This window comes from Ailuropoda melanoleuca, chromosome 1, assembly GCF_002007445.2.
Source record: "Ailuropoda melanoleuca isolate Jingjing chromosome 1, ASM200744v2, whole genome shotgun sequence".
Lineage (NCBI taxonomy): Eukaryota > Metazoa > Chordata > Mammalia > Carnivora > Ursidae > Ailuropoda > Ailuropoda melanoleuca.
In genome coordinates, this window is record NC_048218.1 from 207,385,829 (window position 1) to 207,399,609 (window position 13,781).

At 37.5% G+C, this 13,781-nt stretch overlaps 1 protein-coding gene across 1 annotated transcript in view; it reads right to left on the bottom strand.

Moving 5' to 3' along the window:
- Positions 1-13,781, bottom strand: part of KMT2C (lysine methyltransferase 2C) — a 200,504-nt gene that overhangs the window by 47,539 nt on the left and 139,184 nt on the right. The window contains exons 28-35 of the mRNA XM_034639824.1: positions 11,278-11,458; positions 7,670-7,774; positions 7,296-7,343; positions 6,168-6,305; positions 5,953-5,985; positions 5,699-5,848; positions 504-636; positions 42-256 (exon numbers count right to left, since the gene is read on the bottom strand). Coding sequence (XP_034495715.1) covers positions 42-256; positions 504-636; positions 5,699-5,848; positions 5,953-5,985; positions 6,168-6,305; positions 7,296-7,343; positions 7,670-7,774; positions 11,278-11,458 — 1,003 coding nt within the window. The remainder of the gene's footprint in view (positions 1-41; positions 257-503; positions 637-5,698; positions 5,849-5,952; positions 5,986-6,167; positions 6,306-7,295; positions 7,344-7,669; positions 7,775-11,277; positions 11,459-13,781) is intronic.

The window sequence follows — 13,781 nt, forward strand, 5'->3', positions numbered from 1 at the left end:
AAGCTGGTAACACAGACAGCAATACTATAGCCGTGAATTACCAGGGAATTCTTCCTTCAGGTTGGGGAAATTAATGTTTGTGTAGAGAACCGGAGCTACTGTTGCCATTTCACCCAGAGCCTCCTCTTTCTCCCACTTCAGTGTACTTCTCTGGGCGTTTGACATCGTATCGCTTTCTCCTTCCCCCGTGGGAGCGGACGATGTCCAAGGGCTGTTAGGATCACTTGCCGCTGGATGAAATGCTGGATTTTTATCCCTGGGAAATAATAAATAACTTGACTTCATAAACACAAAATTACTTTCTAAATACTATGGTCAAGTACAATTTCATTAAGACCTCTTCTTATTACAAATTAGCTAAAATGTTACATAATTTTTAGCAAAGATCCCAAAATATGTAACAAACACATTGTTTGCACAGCAACTTAAAACAGACCAATTAACATTTGTATAACAAAAATTAGCGCAATTTAAGTTTCCATGGAAAACGAAGCCTGTAATACCTGGCATCAGCGTAAGGAGATTGTGCTATAGCAGAGAAAGGTCCCAATCCACCTCCTGGAGGCAACGAATTGTGAGGGAGATGAGGACTCGGTCCAATAAGGCCATTCATGAGTGGCATCCGGGAAAAAACATCTTTAAAGAAGAAAACAACAATTTAGTTTGCATATTATTCATAAATAATCTTTTTAAAAGCACTTTATAAGTAATATTTTTAAATAAAAATTTCTAGCACTCTTTAAAAGTAGGATTTGTATTTCAATATTAAATACATTGCATGACTTCTGGTTATAGTATTTTGCAATACGGTCTGTGTGCTTCTCTCTAATTCATCACAGTATACTGCAGGTAACATGTGTTTTGGAGTCTGACAGCCCTGGGTTTGAAGCTTAATTTTTGCTACCTATTAAAAGAGAGTAGTCAATTACTATTTCTATAACATGAACATACTATGTAATGTTACTGACACAATGCATGTGGAGTTCTCAGCACAGCGCCTGGCATGCAGTGAGCTACTTAGTACATACAAGGCTCCACAAAAAGAATGACTCTCACAGCAAATGCTAGTACATTTTATCAAATTTCTTTCTCTTCTTCACTCAAAATTTACAAATAGATGGTTCTTTCCATTTTACTCTTGTTGCTGTTAATACAAAAAAACCATCCATAATTCTTAAATTTGTACGTGGTCTAAAATTCTTTGGAACAAGCAATATTTCATCTACCATTATCAAATAGCTGATTATTGTTAAAAATACATACACTCTGTTTTGAACCTAATTTTCATTACTGTCCTTGCAGTTTCAGCCACCACCCCCTATACACATTTCAACTCTCAAGCTTCAAATCCCTGAGCATCTTCTTTCTAAACAGCCATCAGGCAAACCATAAGACCATCTTGTGCTTCCCCCTAACTCTCCTCAAGCATGTAACTCCAACCTTGATTATTATGAACTTCCACTGGTCTGAACTATTGGGAAATAGCCAATTGTCCTTATCTGCACAGTTTTCTGGCCTTCAAAAACCTCCTCCCAATTTAGAGACCTATTCTGAAGTAATAAAAGCATGGCCTCTGTTGCAACACCCAGAACAACACAAGGAGATCATCCACATCACTGATCAATTATACAAACGGATATACAGTTATAGAGTTGGCCAATATTTGGCCCAGTTGGTGTAATGACAGAGAACTCTAACAATGACTTTGCCATACCATTAGAAAAAAGAATAACCAAGAGCAGCGTCTCACCCACATGGTTTGAACTGTATGATGTCCTATTACCTAAACCAGATCCTCTACCTGGAACAAATCTGAGTATAGAGAGCTCCAGTTCCTGTATGAAGATACTGGGACTGATTACCAGGAGGTTTTCAGGATTTTTGTCTCAAGAACTTCCTGAGAGCTATCTGACTTCCAAATTACAGCTTATTCTACTAATTGGCAGAGCTGGGCCCACCGGATCAGAACACTACAGTGACAAGTGTTTCAGGACATCTATGCTCACTTCAAGGATGAGATTAGGGAGCAACATTTCTGCTTTTATCCCAAGTAGAATGTTACCTCTATTTTCAATTTCAATGAAAAGTAGGTTCCATTAAGGAATATGAGATTTGACTGAAAAATGTCAAATGTCTTTCATGTAATTAAGATAAAAGTTTCTTCATTGGTAATGACAGTGTGATCCACATCAGCACTATCTATCTTAACCACAACATGAGCATATCAAAACCTTTCATAATAGTAGCTTATTAAGCACTTCACTATATGCCAAGCACTGCTCTGAAATCTTTACATGTATTAACTCTCTGACCCTCACAACAACCTAGGAAATGGGTTATTACATGTAGCTCCTTTGAAGCAAAGACCCAGAGGTTAAATAACTTGTACAAAGACACAGAAGTAAATGCAAACCATTTTTCCTTTATTACTATTCTAACTAAGAAGTGGTGTCTCTCTCTCTCTCTCTCGTCTACCACACCAACTCAACCTGATACCAGCTTGAATTTTCAAGGCATGAATCATAGAAATGATAGAAAAGTTACTTCACTTAACCTTCACCTAAAGGGATTTCAAGTTACTCTATCTCAATCTTCTTGAAATTTCTCTTCTCCACTTTCTGACCTTCTGTATTACTGTGTTGACATTACATTCTGGCACCCTTCCTTAACCACTCATACTGAAGTTACCCTACTGAAGATTACCAACAATTTTACTGTCCAATGAAACATCTTTCAAGCACTCATCCTACCTGACTTTATAATCTATCTCTAACAATCCTCATCTCTAAGATCCTGTGCCTCTCACGCTGTCTCCACCACTGCTCTTTTCACTTTCACCTAACCCTTAAAAAGGAAAAAGGAACATAATTGCACATCTAATATAAACCAGGTGAGTTAAGCATATAACTCATCATTTAATTAAAGAGTTCTTCAAGATTCTGTACTCTACAGCAGCGTGCTAAAGAAATTTCACCCTTCCCACAACTCCCATTAGTACCACCCACACGCAATTCCTAAATTTTCACCTTTATAAAGCCTTGAACAACTGCAAGTCCGTCTGCCTGTAAGTCATGACATGTATATGTCCCATTTCTAACAAACTAACAACGGTCCAAGACTAAATGTTATACCTCCACTGCCCTCTAACACACACACACGCACGCACGCACGTACACAGAGTCCTCTCTAGTCCGTGTTTCTAGTTTACAGCCTGATACCTGTAGGCAAGCCAGGCTCACATACAGTCTAATTCACTTTGTATCCCACTCTTCCTTGTACCTTACAGCCATTCAGTAGCAGAGTCCTACGTATTCTAACATCACTATCTCTCATAACCACTGCTTCTTTCACTTAGCATTGCAGATACATTTACATGCATGGAACCCAAATTTTCACTTAGTCCCAACCACAATAAACTCGTTAGTACAACCCTTCTTGTCTCAAATTCATTTCCAACACTGATAGCAGTGCTACCTTGCCAAAAGGTGCAACCCATCAGGTCATTTCACTGGTGTGGGATCTTGGATGGCTCTAAGTAACCTGCAGAAGAAAAGGTCAACTGCCACTGCCTATCTTCACAGCCATTTACATACAATCTAGACCCAACATGCACTTTCTACTTTTGCTCCTTAAACGCTACCCACTTAACTCTTCTTTGCTCTGGAAAATGTTCAAGTTACCATTACTGAGTATCTATGTGTCACTGTGTATGTGACCTGATCATGCTTTGTGCTTAAATCAGAATTCTTATTCTTTGAAGCATGACTTTAAATCTTAATGACTCTTAAGGTTCTACTTGAGTCACGGTCTACTATGATATAAATTAGCTGTATACCTGAAAGTCTACAATACTAGGATTATAAACTCCTTTGGGTAGGCAGTCTCACTTATCTTTGCATTACACATAAGCACCTAAAAAAAACCAAAGCCATCCCCTCAAAACCTTTCAAAAATGAGCCTACACTGTGAAAGGATTTAAATAATGATAGTAAAATCGTTTATTTAAAAAATGCACCTTGGGGCACCTGGGTGGTGCGGTCGGTTGAGCCTCTGACTCTTGATTTAGGCTTGGGTCCTGATCTCAAGGTCTTGCAATCAAACCCCGCATCGGGCTCTGCACTGGGCATGGAGCCTGCTTAGGATTCTCTCTCTCTCCCTCTGCCCCTCCTCTCTTTCTCTCACTAGCTCTCTAAAATAAATAGATCTTTTTAAAAAATTGAATTTTGGGGGTGCCTGGGTGGCCCTGTCAGTTAAGGGTCTGATTCTTGATTTCAGCTCAGGTCATGATCTTAGGGTCGTGAGATCGAGCCCCACATCAGGCTATGTGCTGGGTGTGGAAGCTGATTAAGATTCTCTATTTCTCCCTTTCCCTCTGCTCCTACCCTCCCTCCTGCCCATGCACACATGCTCTCTCTCTCTCTCTCTCTCTCTCAAAAGAAACTGCACCTTTAACTGATTTGATTTCTAAAATACATACTTTCCATTTCAGAAAACATGGAGATAGGGTTTTTCTTCTTAATATGTTGAGAAGAGAAATACTGAAGTGTTGCATTCTTAATCATTAAGAAAACATATGGGAACAATTAAGACAAGAAGCACTTATGATGAGTCTGTTTTATCCAAATGTAAATCACATGTTTAGTCTAGCAAAAATCAAGGTAAATTTGTTTAGAGGCTAAACTGGCACAAACTAAAATATTTTAATTATGCGCATTACGACATTTTTCATGTATACACAAAATTGGTAGTAAAGATAACATTAAATTATTTGCATATTTCAGCACTTATACAAAAACAGTGCAAGGGTTTATAAAAGTATCACTGAATTACTTAACTTAGTGTATCATCATGAAGCAGTGACAAGAGGATATAGAGACACGACCCTATGTTCAAACTACCAAAGACTCACACCAGTCCACAGGACTCCAATCACCCCCACAGAAGATTCCCACACCTGTGGTGCTATCTCTTCACCTACCTCCACAAATTTTAAGTCTAGGTTACCCATTTCAGCTCTCCAGAAACATGGAGAAATTAAAGCCTTAAACTTATCTGGCAACTAGTTACAAGTAGGTAGAAGAAAACTGATCACACAAAGAAGGCAGATTTCTACAAAATTAGAGATTGGAAGTTGACAGTGGAGAAAGCTGGCAGATTTACTCTGAAAGGAAGTGTGAGCACACACTCGTGGTGGAGACTCGTGGTGGAGTAGACAGTGACTGGGACAGACAGGACCCTAGCCTTCCAGGAGCTCACAGTCTGAAGGAAAACCGTTAACTGTCCAAACAGGCATCTATATTTGTGCCACTTGCCACAATGGACACCCAGGGCTGGGTGTGGAGGTGGTGATCTGCTAACTCAGGAAATGACGGGGAAGCTGAGACCAGGCAGCCAGGTGTGGGGGGAGGGGGGTCATGCTCCAAACAAGTATGCAGAAAGGGCTGAGTGAAGGGGAGCCAGACTGGTGAAGGGTAGCAGGCAGGCACTGGCCTCCCCACTGCCAGTATCTGGTCACAAAGTGGATCACAGAGGGCCGGGCACTTCAGGGAGATAGGTGAGTAACCGAGATAAATTCAAATTAAGTATTGTTCAATGGCCACAAAAGAGGGTTTTCTCCTATTGGTTTGTATATGTTGTTTCTAAGGGACAAGGCTGGTTTGCTTTAGTAAAGGCACGTACACTGCACGGGCATACTTACGAAACTTTTCTAGAGCTGACATACCCTGACTGTGTATGGGCACCAGCTGCGGCGCTGGCGGTGGGGGGGGCCGCGGTAATGAGGCCGGCTGAGTGGCTGCAGGACTGAGCACCGCAGTAAACAAGTCTTCGACATCCTTCCCTCCAAGCTCTGTGAGACGGGGTCACAGTGATGGTAAGATTAAAATAAAAGACTACAGAGCCAAAGTATATGGAATGCCATTTTCATAAACTCAAAATACAGAACACGAATACCTGGAATTTTATATAACTTTCCAAGAATTGCTCCTAGGATAAAATAAAGAAACACGAATATTAACAACTACCATTTCAACATACTGACACAAAATAGCATTTGACACAGAAATGATCAGAAGAGAAGTTAAATTATAAAGAAGCATGCAGAAATCTTTGAAAATCATATTTACTCGTGTCTTTTAGAAAGCCTAGATGTAGGGCAAATATTTTACCATCTGTGACCATTTTGTCTAGCTCAGGACTGAGGATTCCATCTAGCTGCTCCTCACTTAATGGTCTTGAGCTCGGATTGACACTTGGCTGAGGCAGAGACGATGGATCATCGGCGACAGGACCAATATCTATTCCAGCTAGAGGAGCAAAGTCAACAGATTACAAGTGAACTCTGAATATTCACATAAAATGCACAGCACTATTTACCTGCATTAATACACAACAACATGATTAAAACAGAGCAATGAAAAGTTTGTAATTCTAAATTAATCATGGTTCTTGTATCAATTTGAGTAGTGAATAGGTAAAAATCAGGCACAATGTATTTGTAAACTTAGGTGCCACTTACTAAAGTTGTATTTTAATCAAAGTAGATACATTTCCTGAGGAATAGAAGAACACAACTGGTTCTAAATTTCCACAAAAAAATAAGCCCTACATCATTAATACAGTAATCTACAAGAAGATTTGATACATAGTATTTAATACACAAGGGATTGCTTTAGCTTGGCAAATAGTGGCTTCCAAAATGTAGTTCAACTATTACCTGTAGTGTGTGACACAGGAGGGATAGACTTTCACATAAATTAATGAACTGCTTTAAAATTCTCAATGTTTAGTAAAAATTATCCTTTTGTGAGTAATTTCAACTACAGATCATATTTTGGAAATACTCTGTAGCCATAAAGCAAGATACAGATTAGGTTTATAATATAACACGGTTTATTTCATACAAATTGGTTTTCAGGCAAAAATCACACTTAAAAGTGGTCTATCATCTACTTCATCATGCTCTCTCAATATTACTACTATTAAAAACTAAAATTTAGTCTGCCTTTATATACTCTTGTATTAGGAGCTAACTCTAACACATGTGGGCAATATTATAAATTACATATTAAGAAGAATAAAACCATTCATTGAAAAAAAAGAACTACTGATAAAGTCATCCAAAGCACAGCACAGCTGTACCATGCTTTAGCTGCACGCACAACAGGAAAAGCAAGTATGGATTAGTGACAAATTAGCACTATAACAATATGCATGCACCTACAGGTTGTTTCAGCTGAAATCACTATAAAAAAGACTACTTCTAGTCAGCCGTCATCCATTGCTCAGTTTCTTACCAAATGGAAAAGGTGAGCTCTCAACCTGGAAAGTGCATAAATCAAGACCTACAAGACCCAAACCAAATAAAATGGATGATTACCACAGGAACGGGAAGTGAGGGGCAATGCAAACAAAAGAAGAAACAAGATACAGCAAGACCGTAGGGCGACAAGCCTTAAGTTTGATGCAATTAGAAAGACAACAGAAATTAACTTGCTGTTTCCTCTCCTAAAGCAGAAAAGCTGAGGTAGATCAAATAAAATGATGAGTTCTTTGACAAAGCCAAAACAAACTTTCTTTCAGTTTCAGAGAAAAGACTAAACTTGTTCCACACACATACACCTCTCATCGTATCATAAAACAGACACTAGACAAATATAGACATATATACCTGAATGATCAACTGATTTTGCAAGGTCATCTGAAATTATTCCAAGAATGTCATCATCTGTGTTTAAGACTTCAGAAATATCAGCTAAGGGGTCATCAGTCGTACCTAAGCATAGCAAGTATATTTTTAAAGTCTCAATATTGTCCTAGACATTAAGTTCTAAAACACACTCACTCATTCAACCATTCACTAAACATCTAGACTACAGCAGATGCTGAGTTAAGGGCTAGAATCATAAGATTATTACTTCTAAAATAAGGAATTTTTCAAAGAAAACACATACCAATGTTTTGAATAACAAAACATTAAAAATTAAGACTATTTTTGTTTTGTGACTATTAACAATAAATTTTAAATAAAGACCAATAAGAGAAATAAAGGCAATAAAAGTGTAATAGAATGCTATAAGAAAGCAAATAAAACTGTATTAAGAAAGTGACATCTAGAAAATAAAACATGGAAGATAAATATCAAAGTCAAACGCATTATTTAGAAATTTCTTGTAAAATATAAAGTAGGTACCATCCAATTAGATGCCTACTTCCAACTTTGATTTTAATATTGATTAATCATTCACTTATTCAAAAAATATTTCAGTACCCACAGAATTATGTCTATGGATTATGTCAATAGGCATTGTTCCAGCTACTGGAAATTCAGAATAACCAAAACAAAGTGCATGCCTACTTTGTTTACTTTCTCACAGAGAGTTAGGAAATAAATGATAGCAGTGTAAGTGCTATAAAGATAACAATAAGGACAAAGGATTAAGAATAAGATGTGGAGATGATAAATATTAGATAAAGTGGTCAGGGAAGACCTTTTAAAGGACATGACCAAGGATAAATGTAAATGAAATAAGGGAGTAATATGCATAAAGATGGAGAGAACACTCCAGGCAAAGGGAAAAGCAGATGGAAAGACAGGAGCAGGAAGGGTTTTGCCAAGTGTGGACAGTGTGGTTGATTGCAGTAATGAAGGGAAGGAGTGGTAGGAAATAAAAGGCAGCTAAGTGAGACTACATATGCTTTTATAAGTCATGGTGAAGACTGAGCTTTATTCTGAAATACAAAGCAGAATGGGAACCTGTTGGAAAGCTGATGGCTAGCTAGAAGGGGATATGAGTGATATTTGAAAGGGAAAGCACTGGCTTCCATGTGTAGAACAGACTGGGGAAGGAGGGCGTGGGCAGTGTGGCAGCAGGGGAGGCCTGGAGACCAGTCCAAAGGCTGCTGCTGTAGTCTAAGTGAGAGGTGGTGACAGCGAGCACTCTAGAGCAGGAGGGAAGACACGGCTGACTCTGGGCTCCATTCTGAAGGCAGAGACAAATGTGTGGATGTATCCGGTGTGTAGTATGAGATAATAAGAGTCAAGGAGGACTCCAAGTTGGTTTCTGGACTCATCAGTAAGACAACAGGCTAGCTTAACAATTACATCATTCATTTAAGTTAAGAAACATCTGCATTTTTTTAATCCATGTCAACTGTGACATGCATTTAATCCATGTTAAAAGTGAGGAGGGGACATAAAATACTTATAAGATCCTAGATCAAATATCCCTGAAGACACACAAATAGTCTTGTCCACTAAACATACACTTCTCAAACAGAATTCATACATAAGAATACTATAATTTTTCAGGGGCGCCTGGGTGGCGCAGTCGTTAAGCGTCTGCCTTCAGCTCAGGGCGTGATCCTGGCATTATGGGATTGAGCCCCACATCAGGCTCCTCTGCTATGAGCCTGCTTCTTCCTCTCCCACTCCCCCTGCTTGTGTTCCCTTTCTCACTGGCTGTCTCTCTGTCAAATAAATAAATAAAATCTTAAAAAAAAAAAAGAATACTATAATTTTTCAAACCAAAAACTAATGTAAATTAAGTACCCAAATATTTGTAAAGTTTTTAGAGAAATAAAATTACTTCATAAGTATATGCTCTGGACACCTGAAGGGGAAAAAATCTGAATTCTTTCAGGCATCGTGTGCGTGTGTGTGTATTAAACCAATGGAATTCTACTACATGAATTACAACTAACATATTTTCAAAAATGTTTTAAAAGTTCACACCCCCACTTGAAGAAAGGGATTTTTCTATCTTACCAACAAATCATTAGAAGTGATGTGATAGATTATACTGAATGAAATACAACAATAAGCTGCTACTTTTAAGTTTCCCTGTTAGAAAGGCCAGAGAAGTCCAGCAGCAGAGAACATCCCATTTGGTCTGGGATTTGGAACAGGTGCCGTTCTAGTCCTCCATATTCTGGCTTCACCGCTGAACCGTTCTCTGCGTTTGTGAATTTATCAATGTTTTTCCTGCCACAATATGCCTTCTGATCAACTTCAGTTCTCTTCCTCATAAAAACTCAAGTGCAAATAAATGCTAGTTAAGTTTTTAAATGGCTAGTCAAGATTTTCACAGTAAGATACTCTTTAAAGGATCCTCAAGTCTTTCGCTATATATTAACAAAATACTGACACGGATTAGAGCAGGTAAGCACTTAAAGCAACAGAATTAAAGTAAAAGTAAAATGATCTGCTAAGATAAACAAAAAGCATGGCCTTCAGATCACTGTTTTAACTTCCCCGTTGTCAACAATAAGACTGGACATCTTATATGTGTACAAGAGCGGGTAAGACTGTTTCTAATTTTATTTTGAGAAGTTAAAATGAAAGCCTGTGTATCAATCCAGGGTAATGCCAAGTTAATGGAGCTGTAATATATCAAAAGTCATCTCTCAGTAAAAGGTCACCTTATTTTCCAAATTGAGTTTATAAAATTCACTGAGTCAAAGAAAGTAATCAACGGTAAAAAGGAAGCTTGTCAGAAAAACATTAATTTATAACTGATAGTAAGATAAAAATCCAGAAGTGGGGAAGAAACTCTGTGATCACAGCTCCTAGAGCCTGTGCTGACATCAGTATCACTTTACAAACTATTACGTTCTTATACCTTTCGCTGCTTCTCAACAGTCCCCACGTTCGCTACACCTAGGGCACTGGTTCTCAGGCAGGGGCAGTTTTGCAGGAGACACCTGGCAGTATCTGGAGATACTGGACATCACGTCATGAGGACAGAGATGCTGCCAAGTATCCCACAATGCACCATGGGGCCTCCCTCCAACAAGGGTTCATCTGGCCCAAACAGTCAGTAGTAAGAAACTGTGATCTAACACAATATATTTCATTGAATTAACACAGTCCGTCAGCCAGTTTCCAGCTACAGCATTCTTTTTTCCTCCCTACTTTTGAATTTCTTTGGGTTAATGTAATTAACAAAAATGTATCTCACTTAAGTCAAAGATTATGACATTTATTACTCACCGACTATGGCAAAATTACACCTCCTTACATCACCCTTAGCATATTATAAACTCAACATTCTCTTCTGCAACCCTTGATTTTAGTGGTAGTTACACAGATAAATTTACTTGCCAAATCCTACAGACCTGTCCACTTAAAGTAGTTGCATCTACTGAATGCGTATTATACTTCAACAAGGTTGACTTTTAAAATGCATGTGAGGCCAAACTAAAGCATTTCAAAGGTTTAATTACATGGAATACAAATGTCATACGATGAATAACTTATCTGTAAATTATTCCACGTACCGTGAGTTCCAGGTTTTGCTGGAGTTGAGGATGAACTAAGTAGTGGATCTAAGGAAGGATCCAAGAAATTTGTGTTCATGTTTGTTTTATATGAAAGCTGAGCTGTATCTTCTGATAGATTATCTAAACTTAGCTTGTTTTGTCTACTTGTATCTAGAAGATCTTTTCCAAAGAAAGCTTCCTAGATAAAGATAAGCACATACGAAAATGATTGATTTAGTTGTAAAATTCTAAAATGCTAATAGGTAGTTCTGCCATTTTTGACAAGAAGGCAGAAATAACACAAAAACTTGGTATTCAAGAATACAGAAACTGAATACAGAAATATATGAACAATATAGAAATAACCTGTCAATTGCTTTATACAATTTCCCTTTATTTCCCATATTTTAAAAGATTTTTTGTAGTATTACTAGAGACAAATAAAATTATGCAAATAAGACCACACAATTATGTCAACTGTGCTTCTAGGAACTGCAATATAATAATCTAATAATTCCAGGATATTAGGCAACAATTAAATTTAAAAACTGATAAATTTATAATACTATTGGCACTTTAATTCATATTATAAGAAAAACTAAGGCTTCATGAATATTATTACTATTTATAGATTACTTGCAGAGAACAGCAAAAGGGTCTGATCTACAGCTTTAATATTTACATACCTCAGGTAGATTTAGTAACCTCATATTGATTCACATAACCACATTAAAGACTTAACATGCTATAAATCTGAAAGAGGGTTTTTATAGTCATGTGAACCATACTATGTGCACAAAATTTACTACTATTAAAGGCGTTTGGCTTTTTATTCACTTACTCATATAAACGTTTCTTCATTTCAATATACTCCCTCTACCCTAGAGACCAGTGTTTCAAGCTAAGTTGTTTACAACTGGAGGATCTCTCCAAAACTTCTCAATGATCAATAAAGAGAAAAAAGGAAGCCCTTGGGATCCACCCCACGCCCCACCTCACTTCAACCCAACAGAGAAGCTCTAGTCTCTTTTCTGTAAGGGGGTCCTGTCTAGAAAAAGGATCCTTTGTAGAGGACCGTTCTGCAGAAACTCGACAGTTAACATACTCTTGCCAAAGATATATACACAGAAAAGGTTCACTGCAGCATTCTTTATAATACCAAAAGTGAAAGCAGCTTCAATGTTTGCCAAAAGGCATTATGGCTAAACAAATTATTGACGCCCAAACTTTAAAACACATCAATTTTTAAAAAGGATGTAGAGCTATGCTCTCAAAGAAAAGCTCTAAATACAGTATTAAAAGAAAGCAACTTGAGTGATATGTCCAGCAAAACATCAAATACCAACCAAGCAAGACTACTCTCACTATGCAAAAATAAATTATAAAACAAGTTCTGAAGAATAAATACCAAACTGTTAACAATGCTAACTTCTGCAAAGCGATGGGAAAGGAGGTATGTGACGCCCCATAGAGGTAATGATATAATTGATTTGAAATTTCCACATTTTTTAAATGAATAAACTGTTTCACTACAAAAATAAAAATTGAAAATCAGTAAAGTTAGAGTCCTGGGTAGAGTATGGTCTGTTTCTTAGGATGCTTTTATCATTAGGAAAAACACTGAATAGCAGAGCATCTTAGAACTTTAGAGATCGTTTATTTCATACCTTTGGTATAAGTCTGAGACCATGATTAGCACGATTTTTTTAAAAAAATAACTCATGAAGACTTTAGTGCTATTTATTTAAAAAACTGTAACATTCTTATTAATTCTATGGCTTTTTATTAACTTCATATAAAGGAATGGCTCCACATGGCTTCAGATTTGATACTGTGACTACCAGAACAAACTGGAGACTTTAAATGTACTACAGGGGTTCCTAAGGTCCCATAGCAGCACTAGGTCTTAGGAGACCACATAAATATTTCTATTGGGTAGATTATACAATCATTTATAGTTTATCCTGACAGTGTTAAGATTAACAAAGAAAAACTGGAAAATGGCTACTGAATTCCTGTGAGCTTTCATCACTATGTTTTCCCTCAATCAATGGGGGAAAAATACAACTGACACCACAAGATGTCCAAGAACCAGTAGCATCACAAAGGTTTCCTTCACATCCCCCTGCCCAAAGAAAGGTGAGGTATTACTGATGTACACCAGAGGAAACAATCCAACTCAACAGATTAAGATTATAGCAGTAATCAGGAAATCAGATTCACTACTTTTAAACGCTCTTTTCCAAAGAATTTTTGTATGTTCATAAACAATTAAAGAAGGCTTCCTAAATACATATTACGCTTTACAGAAGGATCAATAGGAGGAGGCAGGGGTGGAGAAGCATGTTATCTACTCAATAGTCCCAAGAAAGGATTATTAAAAGAGAGGGGAAGGGGATGAGAGGAACCAAAAAGGATGCAATGAAAGATAATCTAAACAAGGGGGGCCTATCTCCTGACCAATAAAATGACTATTATGTTAAAGAAAGGGGGTACACAGTTAGGATGAATGGGTATTTGAA